Source organism: Babylonia areolata, chromosome 7 (genome assembly GCF_041734735.1).
Source record: "Babylonia areolata isolate BAREFJ2019XMU chromosome 7, ASM4173473v1, whole genome shotgun sequence".
Classification (NCBI taxonomy): domain Eukaryota; kingdom Metazoa; phylum Mollusca; class Gastropoda; order Neogastropoda; family Buccinidae; genus Babylonia; species Babylonia areolata.
Window position 1 is genome coordinate 32,421,718 of NC_134882.1, and position 20,400 is coordinate 32,442,117.

General features: G+C 38.4%; 2 protein-coding genes across 2 annotated transcripts; one reads left to right on the forward strand and one right to left on the reverse strand.

Moving 5' to 3' along the window:
* Nucleotides 1–2,847: 2,847 nt before the first annotated feature.
* LOC143283975 (eukaryotic translation initiation factor 3 subunit F-like) lies at nt 2,848–10,922 on the forward strand. The gene is made up of 7 exons (XM_076590458.1): nt 2,848–2,989; nt 5,026–5,096; nt 5,758–5,837; nt 7,230–7,459; nt 8,671–8,807; nt 9,852–9,965; nt 10,699–10,922. The coding sequence occupies exons 1-7, from the start codon at nt 2,881–2,883 to the stop codon at nt 10,780–10,782; spliced, it is 825 nt and encodes a 274-aa protein (XP_076446573.1). The 5' UTR covers nt 2,848–2,880; the 3' UTR covers nt 10,783–10,922.
* LOC143283974 (RNA-binding protein 41-like) lies at nt 10,901–20,284 on the reverse strand. Its single transcript, XM_076590457.1, has 6 exons — nt 20,123–20,284; nt 19,579–19,737; nt 16,695–16,902; nt 14,576–15,394; nt 13,433–13,580; nt 10,901–12,318 (listed from the first exon to the last, which is right to left on the reverse strand). Exons 1-6 carry the CDS (start codon nt 20,182–20,184, stop codon nt 12,221–12,223), a joined length of 1,494 nt encoding a protein of 497 aa, XP_076446572.1. The 5' UTR covers nt 20,185–20,284; the 3' UTR covers nt 10,901–12,220.
* Between the last annotated feature and the right edge of the window lie 116 nt (nt 20,285–20,400).

Below are 20,400 nucleotides of genomic sequence, written 5' to 3' on the forward strand. Positions count from 1 at the left end.
GGTATTGGCAGACAAAGTATTTGCAGAGAAAATGGCAATGTTAAAGTTTACCATGGATGCACAGATACAGATATATACACACACACACTTTGTTTACACAAGTGAGTCAAAAGTGATTATAAGGCTCAAAAGAAAAGCAACGACAGAAGCAAAACAAAATGCTTTTGAAATTTTCTCCACGGCAGTCATGGTCAGAGATCAAAGGTTACGGTAACAATATAATTTTGATAAAAAGTTGAAATAGAACTTGGGTCCGGTATCCAGTCTGATAAAGCTAGGTACAGTAGTTGTTGATGGCCATAACATAAAGCCAGTTGAAACCAGGGTCAGAACATAATACATTTAAAATGATAATGTTGTGACATGGAAGGGAGCGATTTCTCCAGTAATGTGATACATCACCCCCTGACCCGTTGAATTCCCATTCCCTTCTTAATTTTATTTCTTATTTTGTAATTCCTGTGTTTGGTTTATTTGATACAACATGTGTCTTCATAAAAGGCCTCTGTCAGCACACTTACTTGAATTTGAAGTTACAGTTTAAAAGCAAATCAGATCTATTGTGCTTGGGTTTACTTTTTATGAATTATATTTGAGACATGACTTTACAAGCCAAGAGTTCAAAGTTTCAGATTTGACACACCAGCTGTTTTGCACAAATGTATTAAGGATAAAGCATTGAGAAGAAGCAGCTAGAAGGTGTAGTTGTGGACACAGTGGGTTTTTCTATGTGTTATTTTGTGGTTAGGACCTTGTTGCTATCCTCTGAGCTTGCTAGGATTGGCAGATGAACTCAGAGTGAATGTTTTTCTTCTTTGTTCGTGGGGTGCAACTCCCATGTTCACTCATATGTACATGAGTGGGCTTTTTCGTGTATGACCATTTTAACCCTGCCATGTAGGCAGCCATAGTCCATTTTCGGGGGTATGCATGCTGGGTATGTTGTTTCCATAACCCAACGAACGCTGACATGGATTACAAGATCATTAATGTGCATATTTGTTTTTCTGCTTGGGTATACACATGAAGGGGGTTCAGGCACAAGCAGATCTGCACATAATTATGTTGACCTGGGAGATCAGAAAAACCTCCAGCCTTTACCCACCAGGCTCCGTTACTGAGATTTGAAGCCGGAACCCTCGGACTGAAAGTCCAATGCTTTAACCACTTGCGCTATTGTGCCCGTCAGAGTGAATTTATATGTTGGGGCCAGGACTGCACACACTACATTCCACCTTAGAATTCCATTGTAAACATGTCTACATCTATGACCATCCCTCCCTCCCACCGTAGGTAATAGTGCAAAGCAAGGCTTCGTCCTCGCATGAACTCTTCTCATGATCTTCTTCAGCCTGATGTTCCAAAGGGCCAAATAAGACCATCAAGAGAAGGGCAGTGTCTATGTCCAATACAACACTGATGGCAGCATTTCTAACCTGAGGCAACTACAAGCTACTTCCAAGACATTTGAGGAACTCATCCAAGACTTTGTTGACAAAGCTACACTAGTTGCACAGACAGATAGCCATGTGGCGATTAACATCCTGTTTCAAGTTGCAGAAGTTACCGTGGCAGGATGAGGATCACTGCCCTCCCAATATTGTGCTGCATTGTGAACTCTTGACTGGCAACTGTGACAGAAGGGCACCAAAGAATACAAGAACTTTTTGAAGAAATCCTTTGATACCTGTCACATTAACTGTCACCAGTGGTCTGCTGTCACCTCTGATTGTGAAACCTGGTGACGCATGTTTTCTTTGAGAATGTACGCAGAGCTGGCTTTGACACAAGAAAAGAAGACAGTGACATTCCAGTACCAGATCCAGAACCCTTGCAGCCATTGTGGCCGGGCCACATTGGACTCAAAAGCCACCAGTGATCATGCAGCAGATGTGAACATCATCCACCCTAACGCTCCATCTGCATAACCATGCAATGGTGTTTGACCAGATATTCCTTGTGATAATGGAAACAAGCACATTAAGGGAAAAAAACAAAAAAGTTTTTGCAGATTTCACTCTAATTTCAGTCAACATTACACATTCATTTTAGAAAATGTTAATTTCTCTTTGGGGATATACATATATATAAGTTGACTTTTCAATCTTCATAAAATGTCTGCTCTCTCCTGTCCACATGTAATTCATTCTGAGATCTTGGGACAATAATTATCTAAACAGTGAATTGCTGTATGAATATAGATATGAGTAAAAATAATCATCCAAGTAGTTGTTCAGATGAGACGATGAACTGAAGTCCCATGTGCAACACGCACTTGATGCGCCGAGATTGAGAAAGAACCCGGCCATGACGAGAGTGTTGCCCTTTGCCAAAATTCTGCAGAAGAAATCTACTCTGATAGATACACATAATGCGTTAACTCAAGGCATGATAAAGCGTATTGGTTTATACTAGTCAGGGATCTGCATAACAGCTAGATGTGGTTTATCTGAAAGCAGTGACACCTCCTTGAGAAACTGAAACTTTGAATAGTGGAATCAATTATAATGAGCAAACTGATATATTTTGCTTTTTGTGGGTCAGATTCTTATTGATTACAACATTATCTTCTGCTGTGGGTTTTAACTTTCAGGAATATGATTCTAATAGTTTACATTTTTGTTGCCAACATCCGGACACAACAAAAAATAAAACAGCAAGTTTAATAGTGACGGTTCAATATGTCGCACTTACATGCCACAAAATCTAATCTAACTCTAATCTGAATCTAGACACAGACGACAAAATTTAATCTTCATTGTCTCCCTGTTCTCAAAATAAGCAAAACGATTATCAAGGAAAAATTACTATATACCCCGGAAGCTAACTTCTTATTTTGACCTTTCATCTTCCGGAAGTGAGATACATCACTGATTCAACATGGCTTCGAACCTCGTGTGTAAAATTCACCCGATGGTGATGTTCGGCATCGTCGATGCCTATGAAAGAAGGAAAGAACAAGCCAAGCGTGTTATCGGCACACTCCTAGGTACTGGTTGCTTTTGATTGTCATAGAATTTTCTGAAAAATTCAGGTTTTTGTGAAAAGACAAACTCATTTTTTGCATTCACCATCTTTCTTCTGCCAAAATGGTTCAAGATGTTACAAGCCAACGTATGTTGATCTCGAACAGTCGAAGGACAGTGTATACTTTAAGAATCACGGAAAACTGAAAAAGCACAAAGAATTCATTTTAGCAATCCCAAACTTGTTTGTTTTACTTAGTTACAGTAGAAGTTAAGAGTTGACTGTTCACTCAGGACAAAGGCAAGTTTGTGCGGTAGGCTATCACATTGGTTGCACTTGCAGTGATTCTGTTCAGACTGAGACTGCCCTATCTCAGAATTACAAGTGACTGGTTTCTATATTCGGTTTTAAAACATAAGAATGTTTAACTGTTGAGGCTGTGTTGTTCTGTCACCGAACATTTTATGTAATCACACAGTTAAAAATATGTAATCAGAATTGTATATGATCCCCTCTCAAGTCAAAATCAGAAACTAAAGGTACATAATCACCTCCCAAGTCAAAATCTGAAACTGAAGGTACAGTTTTGCAATATCACTATGTATGTAGGGGGAAAAAAGAGAGAGAGAGAAAAAAAGAAGAGAAAAACTGAAAAAGGTAAATATCTGGAAGTGTACCATTCAGTTGCCAGCCTGAACTGTGACATTTACTGAAGTTTTATTTAGTTTTCAGGAAATAAAACGTAAACATCAATGCCACAAATAGTTTAGGATAAATCTTTATTTTGATGTCATGTTCTTCATATTCAACAGCCTTTCTTTGTCTCTTCATTCTTATCATTCACTGGCATCAGTCACCAGTGTGTGTGGCAGAAATCTTGCTTTCCTGTATTCTGTTCTTTGGAAGAGCAGAGACAGTGTGGTAACTACATGGACAAAATGGTGGTGGGATGAGCTGCTTTTTCCACTAATGTTTATGCTGGCTTCATTAAGTTGCACAAGCATATTGTACATCATAGCCAGTCTTGCTTTTTGTCACCGCTTCTGGAGAGTAGGCCATTTGAGCTGATATGTCATCTGAGTCTGTTTTATGATAAGATTTTATTTCAGCACAACTCTGTAGTGTGATATGGTGTGTATCATTGAAATGCCTAAAGTTTATCAAAGTCCTGTTGCTTGGTAATGGAATGATATAGATCTGAGACTGCTTGAATATTCCAGGACTGGTGAGAGGCCTTTGATGGTCTTTGAGTAACTTATTTTCAGATTTCTCCTTTGGAAGTTCAGCATTTTATTTGCTTATGTCTGAGCAGGTGCCAACTTATTATTTGCTATAAATAGTTTCTTCCTGCTTAGGTCATGATATCCAGGATAAAGACTGAAACTTCAAGACCAACATTGGCAACAACCTGCTAGTGCTACAGAAATTGGGTCTGAATGATTTTGGTGAAGATGGCGATAAATTCATGATATATCTGTGGGTGAAATTTTAAAGAAAAGAAAAGAAATCAAAACATACACAAAATAAAACAGGCTGCAAGGTAGGTAATTACTTTTTTGGGTTTTTTTCTGAAAGAAAATTGAATGGTATGTACAGTTTATTGTCTTATGATCTGGGGCCAGTTGACAACAGGTATCACATTGGCATCTCGTATTTGGCTGTAAACATCACTCTCTTTTTCATCAGTGTCAGACTCAAAAGCATGATCAGCTGATATGTTAAACATATCTAAAAAGTTCTGTTCTTCTGTCTAAAGAAAATTTTTGCAGTTTTTTGTCTCTTCTTGGTCAGGGTTGTTTGCTTTTATTGCCAGCTATTTTCTTGTGTGCATGTATTCCTTCTCTGACAACTGGTAAAAAACATCAATGGAAATCTGCAGACACTGAAATAATTAGACACTCACAGCCACACCGTGGTACGGTGCAATGATAGTTCACTGTGAGCCAGAAAACTGAGGAACATCCTTTATATGTTCTTATGTAATTTTTTGTTTGATTGATATCTTCCTTTCATTAATTTCATACTTCATACTATCTAACTGCAGCCTTTTCTTTTCAGGTTCTTGTGAAAAAGGAGTCGTAGAAGTCACAAACTGCTTTGCTGTGCCATTCGATGAATCTGAAGATGAGGTAAGTGTAATATTTGAGTACAGAGTAGTCAGTTGTTTTTCATTTGTTTTATGACAGCATTGTTATTCTGCAGGTATTGCTTTATTTTTTAAGTTCTGACTGCTTTATTTTTAGGTATTGAATTGATTGCAATATACTAAGGATAATAATTCATAATCAATATTTTTTTTATATTTAGACTTCAGAAGTAGAATGCAGGATATTAGGTTTCCTTTTTTAATGTAGTTCACTGTAAATTTCCCATAATTTCTATTTATAGATAACGAGCTGATTTATTATTTAATCAGCTGATACTCTTGTATTGAACTATTTCATTTTTAAGTGTAGGTCACATTATGATAAGAGCTGCTGCTGTAGCTTTGTATCTGTGCCTTTATGACTGTTGAGTATGATGTTAAAAATCTGAGTTTAATGATTTCTTGTATTAAAACCAAGGTGTTATGATAAAAAGCTGCTGTTTACATCATAAGATATATATATATTACTGATAGTATATCTCCTGTTGTTGCTTACATATCAATATGTGATATGAGCACAACTATTAATTTGCCTGACTCTGTGACTGACCGTTTTTTGTTGTTTTTTTTTTATAAGTAAAAGAGAAGGGAGGGGAGGGGGGCACTGATTTGCTTTCTTTAATGTTAGTAATTTAAACTTGCAGGTCGCTGTGGACATTGAATATGCCAGAAATATGTATGAACTGCACAGGAAAGTCAACTCCAGTGAGACCATCGTGGGCTGGTAAGTTGTCTTTCTTCCTAATGTAGTAATGATAATTCACAAATCGGGTAAATTTTGATTTAGGCTGGTTCATTGGTTGTGTTACCAAATATTTGAAAACAGCAGAACGAACATCTTGACAGGATTTGGTAAATTCTGTTTCAAGAAAATGCTCTTAGTATAACAGCATGAAATGCATGAGATTCACAACTACAGCATTATAATGTCTGTAATACTACTGTAATTTTTGGCCCACAAAGCGCTCCAGTGCATAAGGTGTACCCGCTGAGTTTAAAGAAAAAAGTTATTTTGAACTTGTATAAAGCGTACACATTCGATGTCGCGTCTGCCCTAATACTAAAGCGAAATTCCTCAATTATGGCTCTGCTAATAAGGGATGTTGTTTTTCAAGTATTGCCATCATCTTGGATCAGAATCTGACTTGTTTTCTTCTCCATTTTTCTTGCTGTGTTATCTGGTGCTTTTTTCCACACATTTTTTAAACAATTTTACATCCTTCAGTCAAATGTACACTGTTGTAAAGCCTTGGTTCATTAACTTGTTCAGTCAGAATCTAGTCCGCTAGCTCTGCTTTCAGTCCCATCTGCTATTTTGTTTTGCATTCTGTTTTCAAATAACGGAAAGTTCACTTCTGATTTTTCCACTTGGACTCCATTAATTGATCCCTATGGCCTATGGGTGAACTGCGATCACGTTAAGTTGAAATTTGGTGACGTTCATGATTTGGTTTCAATTTGATTCGATGGTGAACATAAACCATGTCGAATTGAACAGTGGTAAGACTGAAGTGTTGCTGTTCAGTGCGATTGTGAGCATTTATTGTAATCAACGATGTTGTCATATAATTATCGAGTTTGTTGTGTCAGGTGGCCCCTCGTGGTGGTCAGAATTTAGTTTTTATACACAGAGAATGCACATACAGCCAATAAGACGCGGGGGTCAGGTTTTAGTAAAAAAATGAGTGCCTTATTGACAGTAAAATTACAGTAATTGTTATATTATTTTTGTTAACATCCATCATCAAAGATGGATTTCAATCATTTGAATAATCAGCTGATTCTTTAATCTGCAGTGTATTAGAGCTATTGCAGTGGTCAGTCATCCATTCCTCTGTTGATCTGGCTTATATAAAAAGAGGCTTGGGTTTTGTCTTCACATGAACTGGCATTCTCAATCTAAAAAAAAAAAAAAAAAATCATTTTTGACAATTTGTTCACACTTGTAGTCGCATGATTAACTAGTTCTCACAGTGTTAGTGCAATACATTCTCATAGTATTAGTTCAATGTCCAGGTCTTCCACACAGTTTTGAAACGCAGATTCCTTATAAGCCTTTTTAATCGCACTACACCACACAGCATGATCATGACCCTGTACTACGCTTTGTGTTCAGGTATTCCACAGGTTCAGAAGTGTCTGTCCATTCTGTGCTCATCCATGAATACTACGCCCGTGAGGTGAAGAACCCCATCCATCTGACTGTGGACACCATCATGCGGAAGGGCAGGATGAACATGAAAGCATTCATCAGCACAGTCATTGGCGTCCCTGGCAAGACAACAGGCACCATGTTCACCCCAGTCCAGGTCAACATCACCAGCTATGACGCTGAACAGACTGGCTGTAAGCAGTTACCAAGATATTACTGGACTTTTCTTACAATGTCATGTCCAGCTTGCAGACAGTATATGCTTTGTAATTGAGAAAGAATGAAGGTGTTTTCCTACATTTCAGATGTAATCCCTGCTGCTTATATAGTTTTCTCTATCAGTCTATGTGTTGAATTTTTAGCTCTGTACCAAGTTCTCACCCCCCTGCCTCACCCCCCCAAATATCAGAGATTTTGTCAATTACTGACACACTGCACATGTCTGTGTATGGGTGAAATATTTTCACTTCAGGGTCAGAATTTTGAATTGTAAGTTGTGCACTTAATTATCTTAGGTCAAGATCATGCAAATAACAAGAACCTTCATATGTGCATTCTTTTGGATATTGTAACTTCATACACAAATATGTGCACAGCACAAGTTCCCAAGGGGAAAGGAGAGAAATGTGAGGGTAGGGCAGTTATAAAGTTAAGATATAATATCATTTGTTCACTGTAACATATAATTGTGTGAATCTGAATGGATTTTTACTTTTACTTTGTCACCTTGGTATATAATTAGGAAAAACAAATAAAACTACACACAGGGGGAAAAAAAAAAAGGGTGGCACTGTAGTGTAGCGACATGTTCTCCCTGGGGAGAGCAGCCCGAATTTCACACAGAGAAATCTGATGTGATAAAAATACAAATACAAATAATTATTGTGTTCTAAATTAGTGAATTTGGATAGATTTTGGCATTTACTTTGTCACCTTGGTAGATGATTATTGTGTTGTTGTTCCCTTGTATCACAAACTGGAAAACTGGTCATATGGTCTGACTATCCACTTCTTTGTGATATTTGAAACTTTTTATCATTGCTTGTTTGCTAGAGTCAATTTTGCAAAATTTTGCAAGGTATGTTATTTGTAGGAGTCACTCTTAGGCTAAAGTTGGTGTTCTTACTAATTTTTAGCAACTGCTGCATTTCATCACACCTTGTTTTTGCTGTATATCAGTCTGATGTGTTAAGAACAGATAAAAAAAAAAAAGTAGACCACTACCATGAGGTAACCATTGTAGTTGTTTTCTTTTTTCGACATAGAAATTCAACCAACAGTTCACTCACTCGCTCATGTCTTGCGGCTGCAGTTTCAGTACTAATATTGAGTGGAAAATGGAAAAGGTCATAGATTTTCCTTGATGTGATGTAGGTTACTACAGAGCTTTCACACCATGTTGCAGTGGAGGTTCTGCAGCAGGGCAAGTACAACACAAAACGCAGCGTGTCTGTGCCGTCCGACCTGTGCCAGGTGGAATCAGCCTGCTCACATGTGAGGACCATGCTGCAGCAGGTCATCGAATATGTCGACAATGTGTTGGTAGGTAAACTGCACCTTAACACAAATTGCTGCTAACAGTGTGTTTGTTGGTCAGTTCACACTTTGAAGTAAGTCATGGTGGCCAAAATCATTCAGGTTTTTTTTATTTATTTATTTATTTTTGCACAGTCAGTGGCACTTCTGGATGTGTTGCTAAGTCCACTGTTTGTGGACTGCCTGCACTGAGACCGTGACAGACACACCTGGATGTGGCTGTGTATGGGGGAATCAAAATAAGTGGCATTGGAATAACACTTCTGAAACACTGTTGATGATGGGGCAGCAAAAAAATTTTTAAAAAAGGAAAAAAGAAAAGAAAAAAAGTCTCTGTACTTTTCAGAAAGCATGACTGTGATTGTGTTGACACTGTAACAAGGTTTGGTAATTTCATTACATAGCATCTGGCTTTTTGTGCATATTTCTGTTATACTGTAAGTCTACTGTATAAGTAAGTCCATACACATTTCTGAGCGCACAGCTGCCTGCTTCAGCCAGGCAATCTCCTTAGCAGACATGGAAACAGACACAGGGGTACAAGTGTGTCTGGATATTTTGGAAATCAGATTTTCAAATGTGTGTGTCAGACAACTGTTGGATTACCAATTTTGCGCTTGAGTGCTCTATGGTTTGCAGATCCAGTTTTGTTAAATTGTGGTTTTAAGTTAGTGTGATAAGGGAAAATGAAAGATTTTGAATCTCAGCAAACTAGTTGCCTTGTCACCAAATTTGATATGGTCATTGCTTATGAACATTAAAATGATGGGTTGGAATTCACAATGATCAGTATATGGATTTTGGACTCATGCTCCCCTGCAGACAAGCATGGGCAAATAAACATGTACAGACAAACTCTAGCATAATTTTTTAGTCAGACGTTTGATAGATTTTGATTTCAAAAGGATAAAACTACATTAAAAAAAAACAAAAAAACTTGAGTTGAACAGGCAAAGTCTTAATAATCCAGATCATGATTTATAATGTCCAGAAAATGGAAAAGGAGAGAGATGGAGATATTTATGCCAAGTTGTGTGTTTGATGTTTCAGGCCGGCAAGATTCCAGCAGACCCAACTGTGGGCCGCAGTTTACACGATCTGGTGTCCTGTGTACCCAACATTGATCCTGAGAAGTTTGAGAACATGCTCAACTCTAACATGAAGGTAACTACAGCAAAAGTTGCTAGGAAAATAAATTATTTGCAGCAAAGTTCACATGGAGTAAAGTACCTTTAGATGTTTGGTATGAAGTGATTTTCCTATGCCAGACTTTTTTTTTTTGACTCACACCATACATAAACAGTATGATTCTATATACTCTAGTGTTTGTCGTATGTTTTTGAATAGAGATATACCCCTTCAACTTGACATTCACCAAATATTTTATTGCAGAACTTTCCTTAAAACTGGGTTACCATTGATTTGTCTTCACATACTACTGTCATTTGTGAACATGTTTTTCTTTTGTACCTGTGTGATGAAATGTGTGAACACAAGAAATGCATAGGTCATCTGGCAGCTGTGAGGAAACAATACAGATATACTTTATTTCACCATTTAAATAATCCCTGGTTGTATGCAAATTATAACTGTGCTTTATTTATACATGTATACATTTTGACTGTGATTACTTGTAGTCCTATTTTAGCTGTTTACTAAAGGTTTTTTTGTTTTTTTTTTTGCGCATGTGTAAGAGTGTAATAATTCCTTTTTATAAGATGAATTATTGTGCTTCTAGGACATTTTTTTAATGACTCCTAATAGTTTCTACTCCATCTTATGTACTTATTCAATTAATTTTAAGTATGGGATTTGCATAGTGCTTTGGGTTTGACATTGCTTCTACTTGTGTTGTAGCACTGTATGAAAATGAATTATTATTTATGTCTGTCTGCAGGATCTGCTGATGGTGATGTACCTGGCTAACCTGACCCGCTCACAGCTTCTGCTGCATGAAAACCTCAGCAACCTGCCAGCCTAAAGCCACTGACATTCTTCCTGTGCATTCTGTATCATACAGCTGTTGTGTGTACATCACCGTCAGGAACTGTTTTCTGTCAAGGGTAGAAATGCGATTAAAGAAAGACCATGTTGGAAAGAATCGCCATGGCTATCAATCAATCTCACTTGTGTGCTTGTCGTTTAAATTTTGGTTTTGGGTGCAAGGAGTAATTCAGTCAATAATAGCTGTAACAGATTGGGTGTGTGCTTGCTGCAGATGTCTTTTCACGGATATGTACACTTTTGCATTTTTCAAGCCAACATGTCTGCACATCATTCATTCTCTTTTTAGAATGGATCAATTCCTTTTTTTGTGAATTGGGTGCAGATGAGTGATTGACAAGCATTACTCAGACACAACCTTGCAACACAAGTCTGAATGAGCCAAATCTATATTATAAATTAGCATGACTTCTTGAATCATCTTGTTGAAATACTAGTGGTATGCACACAATTGTACACTGAATGATTTCTGATATTGCTTTAAGGATTTCAGAAAAAGCAGCTGGGCCCCCTCTACTGATGAAAAGCTGTCATGATGCATACAAAATAGTGGTGTTTTGTTTTCTAAACTATAGCTGTCATACAAAGCTAAATTTATACACAAGTCCTATAGTACAGGTTGCATACAATAATGGTGCATTATTTAATAAAAGCATAATTTACCAGTCTTGTTCACAATGGTGTCTTCATGGTCAATCTCATTGATTCAATCATTTGTTGACACTCACAGCCCATTTCTTGAAAAGTCTCCTTTATTGTTTGAAAAAAAGTACAGTTGAATATCACATGTCTTCATTGATCTTCTAAGTCACCTTCAGTTTGGCTTGTAATTTTATTGACCATTCCATTTTGATGACTCAATACCATCGCTGGCAGTTCCTGCAGTGGTTCCTCAGACACCACACCTGTCTGTTTCATGTATGTCCAAGGGTGAAGTGTCTTTGAAGTAAGTAAACAAAAAATCAAACAGTCTGCTTCATTTTCTTTTACTATATGGTGTGAGGCCTGAACACTGATGGCAAAGAACAGTCGCCATATTCGGTCAAAAACTTGAGACATCAGAATAAAAAAAGAAAAAGAAAAAAAAAAAAGACAGCAAAAGAAAATATTCAGTTTACAGTAAATATGGTATCACTTCTGTGCCCCCCCCCCCCCCCCCCTTTTTTTTTTTTTTTTTTTTTTTTTGGATTGCTGCAATTTCAAGCTGAGAGGGAACAGTGAGTTATGTGTCGGTTTTGGTCTCTTTTACTAACACATTTAAAAAAAAAAAAAAAAAAAAAGTTTGAAAAAAACCCAACAAATCATCAACCAAGATCTGGTCCTGCCAGATCCATTGTTCTCTTTTTCAAGCTTACACACATGTACGCACGCATGCATGCATGCTCACACATACACACACACACACTTTCTCAATATCATGCTGTTGTCCTCCGGCCATACTGGACGATAACCGGTTTTTCGTGGAGAAGAAACCCATTGACCAGTTGCAGTGCTTGTGTGGCCACCTCAGAGTCTGAAACAGACCACCCAGTTTACAGTATCAACACCATCTAGTGATTTACACTCACACACACGCAGACATACAAACACATACCTTCTCACTGTGCTTAAGTCAGCAAAGTTTGTTTAGCCTGTGCTGTAGAAAATACATCACTTGATAACTGATGCAAGCTTGCCCCACCTTGAAGTTCATTTCTCAGGCACATTTTTTAGCTGCAACGCTACATTATTTTGTAAGAGTGAGAATGTGTGCCGTGCATTGTAATCTGAAAGATAGATCTTTCATACAAACGCATAAAAAGTGCTTAAGAAAAAGAAGAAAGAAAGAAATAGGTGAAAAACAGGATGATGACAAGAAGACAAAGAATAATGAGAGGTGGAACACTCACAGAAAAATGAACTACAGAAAAGAGAGGAAAGAAAGAACAGAAGACAACCAACATCCTAGTTTATCCTTAACAACCAGCTTTTCCAATGTTTGTGTGTGTGTGAAAAAAAAGAAAAAGTAACAAAAGATAGAGATATGCTAATATTACTTTGTGACTTTAAATTTCAGTATAAGCATTGACGATTGACTAGATGTGGAACATGTCTGGCTGAACGCACCTGGCAAAAAAGGGAGAGGATTCTGGGAAAATAGAAGCATTCACAACATTTGTTTTGCTACAGTAATGTCTGAGTTGTTCACTGTACAATTTCACATCATCAGATTGTACTGTTGGTTCAAAAGCATTGTTGACACAGATTCAATGACAATTACTGTGTGTATTGCTCTCATTTAGGTCTGTTTGGGACTGATGGGATATGCAAATACTGGCATAGCATAATTGAAACACAGTGGGTATCTTTATTACACAAACTTGTTCTGTGGAAAATACTGACAACTGGCAACTTCAGTGAGTATGAATAAGTACAATAGGCAGTGGATTTTGTAGAGTACAGGCCTAGTAAATACCAGTGAAAAGTATTTGGGGGTAAAAAGAGAAAAGATAGTAATCTAAAAGCAGTTCAGTACTCCAGTAATCAAGACATAACTTACGCATACAGAATTTCTATTCAGTATTAGCATGTTGCTGTCATGAACTTCAGTTTACTAGACAAAGCATTTGACGTATATTTGAACTTACTGTCAAATGTGACAAATGCCTGTCCCCTCATGCGTCCAGTCATTAATCTGTATACAATATGTGATTCGGCCTTTTTCTGGAACCGACCAAAAAGAGACACCAGATCTTGCTCACTGCTGCGAGGTGACAGGTTTTTAACATACAGCACCTGAAACAGATAGTCATTGATTTACATCCCATATCAAACTCTGTGAAAGGCATTATCTTATGATGATACAGTCATCTCTTTTTAATGCAATCAATTTTGACTAGGAACTTTTACAAGATTATTTAAAAAGATTTCTTTTATTGTTGTAATGCTCATGTGAGTAACATTCATAATGAATAGGAAAACTGAAATGTTATCAAAATCATAGTTAAGAAAACCCTCTCAAGAGACTTCTCTGAACAGCCTGCAGACTGTCATGTTGAAAATGGACATCTACATCAGTAGATGATCTGTTATCAAGTTTATTGAATTCACAAGATGTCTCTGATGCTCTCATTTCAGTCATGAAGAGAATTACAAAAGAAAAGAAAAAAAGAGTAAAAGATCTTATTAATGGTTATGACATTTTAACCCCACAGACATCAAGTATTAAAATAATAGCCTTGTCGAATAACTAGATTTACAGAGTTTTGACCTTTGAAAACACTGCGTCCTGTTGGGCATAAAATTATAAACTGTTTTCCTCCGGAAAAAAAATCAAAACTTAAAAAAGGCAATGGCAGGAACTGAGACACACTCACTCTTGATTGTGTCATTTATGAAAATAACTGCCAATTTGAGGTTTCACCATACAACACACACACATACGCAAATAGGGGTTTTATCATTTTTTTGTGCAAAGTTTACCTTCAGTTTTCACGCAAACAAGAGAAATACAACAATAAACCAGATGCAAGTATGTTCATTTGCAGTCAATTTTAACTTATTGGTTGCACTAAAGGATAGATCTGCACCTAAATGGAAATCAAAGAGATCAGTTCTGCCATATCATGACTCAAGCACTCAGGGAAAAGAGCATGACAGACAGAGCTTTTGTCCTGAGAACCTTTTATTTGAATATTCAAACAGACAACCCACCCTCATCTCCTGTTAACTGGTAAATTATATATTACCAACAAGCAGCAGACATATGGATATATCAGAGGAACACTCACACTGCTTGGGTTGCCAGCTTCATAGTTTGCAAACTTAGGTAACTGCTTGATTTGCTCCAGGTTGAGGCGGTTCTCCTCGATGTATTCCACAGGGATAAACTCGATGGGCCCTTTCAGAACTTTCCTGTCGTTCTGAGCAGCAGCTTCTACAACAGCATCACTTCCTTCCACAACCACACATTCTCTGTTATTTGTACCAGTTGGATTCTGATTTGATCCACTGTCTTCACGCTGACTGTATTGTTTATTTATGCATGTTCTGTTTGAAGCCGATTCTGAACTTTGTGGGTCGTTTTCCGAACTGGTATTAACAGTCTTTGTGTTTGAATCTGCAGTGGCTTTTTCTGACAGCTTTAAAGCTTGCATTTCCTCAAATGTCAAACATCCTATGATTCCACCTTGTTCCTCATCACTGTTTTCTTCATTAGGTGCATCATTCACATTTAGATTACACACTTCAGTCCTGACACACTGTTTTCGATTTCTTCTACGCCGCCTCCTCTTCTCCTTAAAGTTCTCCCGGGCTCTCTCTTCAATGTCTGCCATTAGCTGAGGAAGCTGGTTGATGGGATCATTTGGGTCCCCTGTAACATCCTTCTTTTTCTCAGTCAATAGATTGGTCAAGGCATCACTGTCACGGTTGGTGCCATAGAACATGGATTTTTCAATATCCATTTCTTGCCTGCTGATCTGTTTGAGGCCACGGAATGTGTCAGGGACAGCCAAACTCTTCTCTTTCTCTTTGATCCTGCCATCAATGGCACGCAGCTGCTCTTCTTGAATCTCAGGGTGGGCTCCATATGTGCCTTTGTTCGTTCCCTGTAAACATCAGAAAATGTATATAATAATATCATGGAGCAAGCTCAGGTTCAGGGCAATGTTGGCCTGCTGCTATGGAAACCAGGAAGTTAGAAAAGGAAAATGATTTCAACTATTTAACACATAAAAAGTGTCTGTCATGAAATACACTTGACAGGACAGTGATTTGTGATTTTGTTGATTAAAAAATGATTTTCTTATAAAAAGTCACAACTATCAGATAATGCAAGACAATGTGCTTCTCTGGTGATAAAAACAACTCAAAATCTATCTTGCAAAAAAAAAAAAAAAAGCACTTTTACAAGGTACAAGGAATCAACACATTCTACCATGATGAAAATAAAAATTTCATACTGCTTTGGCAACTCTTAAAACACTGAGCAAAATTTCTTTCACTGTTAATTTTCTCCCTTTCAATTCAAAAGACAATTACTGAAAAAAATGTTTTCAGCTTGATGGTTTTCTACTGATTTAGCACACTTTATGAATGAGAGATTATTCTAACTTCTAAGACTAACCCTTGAACAAATATCACACTTGAAAACAAAAATCAGCAAATCAACAAACATGCTTTTCAAAAAGATTTTAAAAAACAACCTTAGTCACTTGCATATAAACAATAATTATGTCACAAGAAAAGAAATGACCAATCTGCAGCATCTGTTCCAGTTTCAGTTTCAAGGTATGAAGACTGAACCATCTAAGCTACATCACATCCCCCCAAAAAAAACAACAACAACAAAACAACAACAACAACAAAAAACAAAACAACAACAAAAACGAAAAGAGAAAAAGGAAGAGAACAGATGCCTAACTTACTCATAGACCCAACACCTTAGTCAGGCCATGACAGCCTATCATTGATATATATGTACAACATTAACCTGTAATGAAATGAACAAACAGTTGAATAAATTCAAAAATAATAAGAATAAAAATGGGCCATATTCTGCAAAGTTATGTACGCTCACTCACAAGCGTGCACACACACACTCACAAGCAGAATGCCAGATACACCTATGCATAACACACATGCACCACAAATCCCACAAATGCCCAGGCCCAACACTCCACCAACACACATACACACCCAGGTTCCACATGCACATTATTCATACATATATACTAAGTCTTCCAATAAATCATACTGGCTATGAAGCTCTATTTCAGAATAAGATGGAAGTTGACAGCTGCTGAGAAATATTGAGACACACCCTGCATGGAAATTAGTTAAATTTCTTTTCCTGTGGCCACAAGAGTCAGAAACCATCTTTAAGAAAGTATCACAGATTATTCTTACAGCAGAAAGTTGTCCTGTCTCAAGTCTCTCTCTGCCAAGCTGGAGGCGAATCTCATCGTCCGTCAGTCCACACTGACGCAGTTTTTCCATACGCTCATCTCCTTTGGCAATATCCCTGTACTCCTGCAGTTTCAGCACCCCTTTGACCTCCTTCAGGACTGGTTTGTACCGACCTGCTTCTGTAAATTGCCGATGCTGAGATGACAATCTGAAAAAAAAAAAGCAAAGAAAAAAAAAGAAAGCCAGGCGCACACACACACACACACAACCACATCATTACAATGGAATTCTATTCCACAGAATGTGATGGTGAATATCTGGTGACAGACAGCTCATTTCCAAGTAAGAGGCTTGTCATACCCTGATCAGTAGCTTCTAAACATGATCATCTGTCAAGCTGGTTATCTGTACACAGTGTTCTCCTTGTCAGTCATTATTCATCCAGTCAGGTGTATTTGTTCTGTTCATCAGCTAACTGGCATAGCCCACTTAACATCTTGAATGTCAGGTCACTTTGTTAGATCTGGGGGCACTGCTGTGTGCCAAGGCATTATCATCTGATGAACAGTAGCTTCATAAAAGTTCATGGAATATATTTGTTAATTAATATGTTAGACTGTTTGAAGACATTTGTTGATGGTCTAGTGTCATTCACTGATTCAGGTGTTATAGTGTGCCAGCAGTGTCACCCCCAACCACCCACACACTGTCCCCTCCCCCCCATCCCTTCACCCCACCCCTCCTTCTTATCTCCCTTCCCACTCCATCCAAAATCCAGTCTTTGAGGCTGTGCCGACACCACGCCACCCTCCCGCCTTCCACCCCCCCTCAGCCCACTCCCTAGTCGGCGCCTTTGGTCCGCGACACTGCGTCACCTGCCTAAGCTGTAGGAACACGTGCAGTTATGTGATGTTTGCCACAATCCCCGTGCTGGAACAGACGAGTGTCGGCACATCCCGTGTGGCGGCCTGTCTTTCAAGTCGTTCCCCATCTCCCCTTCCATGAACGCAGCTGACATAGATGGCGGGACTTCGGAACGTAAACTAGGGAAAATTTATGCTAATGCGAACTTTGATCATGCCGGCTAACATGCCACGAGTTGTATTGTCCTGTCTCCCCAATCTCTTTGTGACGTAAACGGGTGAACCTGTCGTCACACAATGTTATAGAAACAAGTGGGTTGAATTGTAGCGAATCAGATCAATCTGTTGTATTGGACGAATTGGGATTAAGCAGTGAATCTGTCAGTCATTCACATAGCGTCACTAGGACAAGCAAAGATTGGTTATTTCAGTTCAACTAGTTGGGGGAGTGAGTGTTGTAGCTTGCATAAGTATGCATAGTATGTTGTGGGAAGGGATAAAACCAGTCAGCACAGCCAGTTCTTAGCTGTCTCCCAGAAAACTGACTGACACAGGCTGACTGACTGAACGGTGATGTGAGGTGCAAGGAAATCCTTGTTGGGCTGTGAGTACACAACTTGTAATGGTTTTATGTTATGTTGATAACTTAGTTGTGTTGGGAAACTATGTTTTGTGTCGGTGGACAGCCAGTTTAAGTTGATAATTTGAGCTTGTGGCTTGTGGAAAGAAAAGGGGTTAATGTGTGAAAGCTACCCACTGAGAGAAGTTCTGACCAAAATCTTTTGAGTCCCCCCCCCCCCCCGCCCCTTCTGTTTGATTACAGATATTTTGTTCTGTATTTTTGATGTATTACAGTAGGTGGTGTTGGTTCAGTGTGAACTGAACAGATCTATTGTCTAAAACACTGTCAGTGTGTGTTGAGGGTTTTTCATGTGTGTGTGTGTGCATATGGGGGCAACAGCAAGTGTTGTGGAACACGTTTGATTTGTTGGTAGTTGTGGTAAAATGTGTAGGAGTTGTGCTATGTGTCAGTGGTTTACTTTGTTCAGACAAAGTGGGAAGGAACATTGTATGTGATAAATAGTTGGTAAACTATGAGAGCATTGAGGGTCAGTGCTATGTTGTTGCACATTGCTGTTTACCAGAGATATGTTGGAAGTAATGATTTCCACACATGTACTTGTGTCAGAGGGACACTTTGTGAACGCAAAGAGGATATTTGTTTGGTTATGGTAACACACAGTTTTATTGTATGATGCGTAACCTGAGTCGAACACTCTGGGTTGTATTGGTCAGTCATAGGTATAGTGCACAGTATGGTATGTCCATGCTTGATGAAGCTTGTATTACCTCACAGAGATTTGTGTGAGAGGAGTGCATACTGGTGGACATGTGATGAAAGGTGCTGTGAGGGTGTAGGCCTTTTATGTCAGTGATGTCCAAATATTTGAGATTTTATCTGACCTGGGTTTTGGTTGTGTGTTTGTGTTCCAGGTGTGCTGCTTTAGGTGTAGGGTGAACTTTTTACTGTGTGCTGCTTGTAGGAAGTACTTGAAGTAGGCAGTGTGTGCTGCCGTAGTGTGTGTTGCTTTTGCTAAGTAGGGTGAACTGCTTAGTGTGTGTGTTATATTGTAAAAGTAAACACTCTATAAAAACCACTCCATGTGGCCCTGCTATTGATGTGAGGAGAGAGTGAGTGAGTGCATCATTAGTTGATCCTATATCCCCCTGCATAACTTCTCTCTCTCTTGAACTCGAACGAACCACAACACTTTCAGTTTTTTACACAGGGTAACTGTGAGTGTGATCATCATTTGCAAATCATTGTGTTTGAAATGGATATGGTCAATCATTAGCAAAGAGGTTTTCTGAATTAATTAATAATTTTCAAAGGTCCAGTCTCATGATAATCACTTTTGTATTCTTAAGTGTATTCTTGAACATGCACTCACAAACAATACTGACAACAACAAGAACAAAACAAAAGAACACAGAAAAAAATCACCATATGGAACACATACTCCTGTATTGTCACTTTGGTGTTGAGTTGTTTCTGAGCCATAACTCTGAGCTGTTCCTCTCCTTGTGTCTGCAAGCTCTCTGTCATTTGTGCTGTGGCTGAAGATGACGCACTGGGCATGCAGAGCACCTCCCCAGTTCGTACACGCTTTGGATTGCCACTGACAACAAGCAGAACCATGTCTAAAAGTAAAATCATTAGAAAACTCAATGTGAAAAAAACGTATCATGTAACATGATACAGTCAAATGGGCTGATAATTGTTGGTAAAAGGAGAGCGAGAGGGGAGGTGGCCTGGGGGGGGGGTAGAGGGAGAGGGAGAGGCAGAGAGAGAGAGAGAGAGAGAGAGAGAACAAATTTGTTTGATGTGGGTAGTGGAATAAGCATGCATGCTTCTTTCCATCCAACCCTCAGGGCAAAGAGGAAAGGATAAATTCAAGTTATTCAATAACAACGAAAAGAAAGTGGACATTGGAAATTTTGATTGTTACTGCCATTAAAAAGTCTTGGAGAGAGAGAGAGAGAGAGAGAGAGTGCTTAAAATACCAAGGGATTCCAGTGTCACGGTAAGTATCTTTCCGATCATATAACCGTTTCCTTTTGAACATCTTTGTCAGTTTGCTTGTTAACAGCTTCGTCCTAAACTTCTCTATAATCTGGGATGTTTTCGTCTGTCTGTTCAGATCACGGACAGGTTCTGTCCGTGGTTCAGATACACAGCTAGTTATCTCTCTTTGGGATTTACAAAATGTTAATTTCGTAAAACATGGGATAAAAACAACAACACAAGATTTTTGCCTATCACCACAGCTGAACTTCCAAAA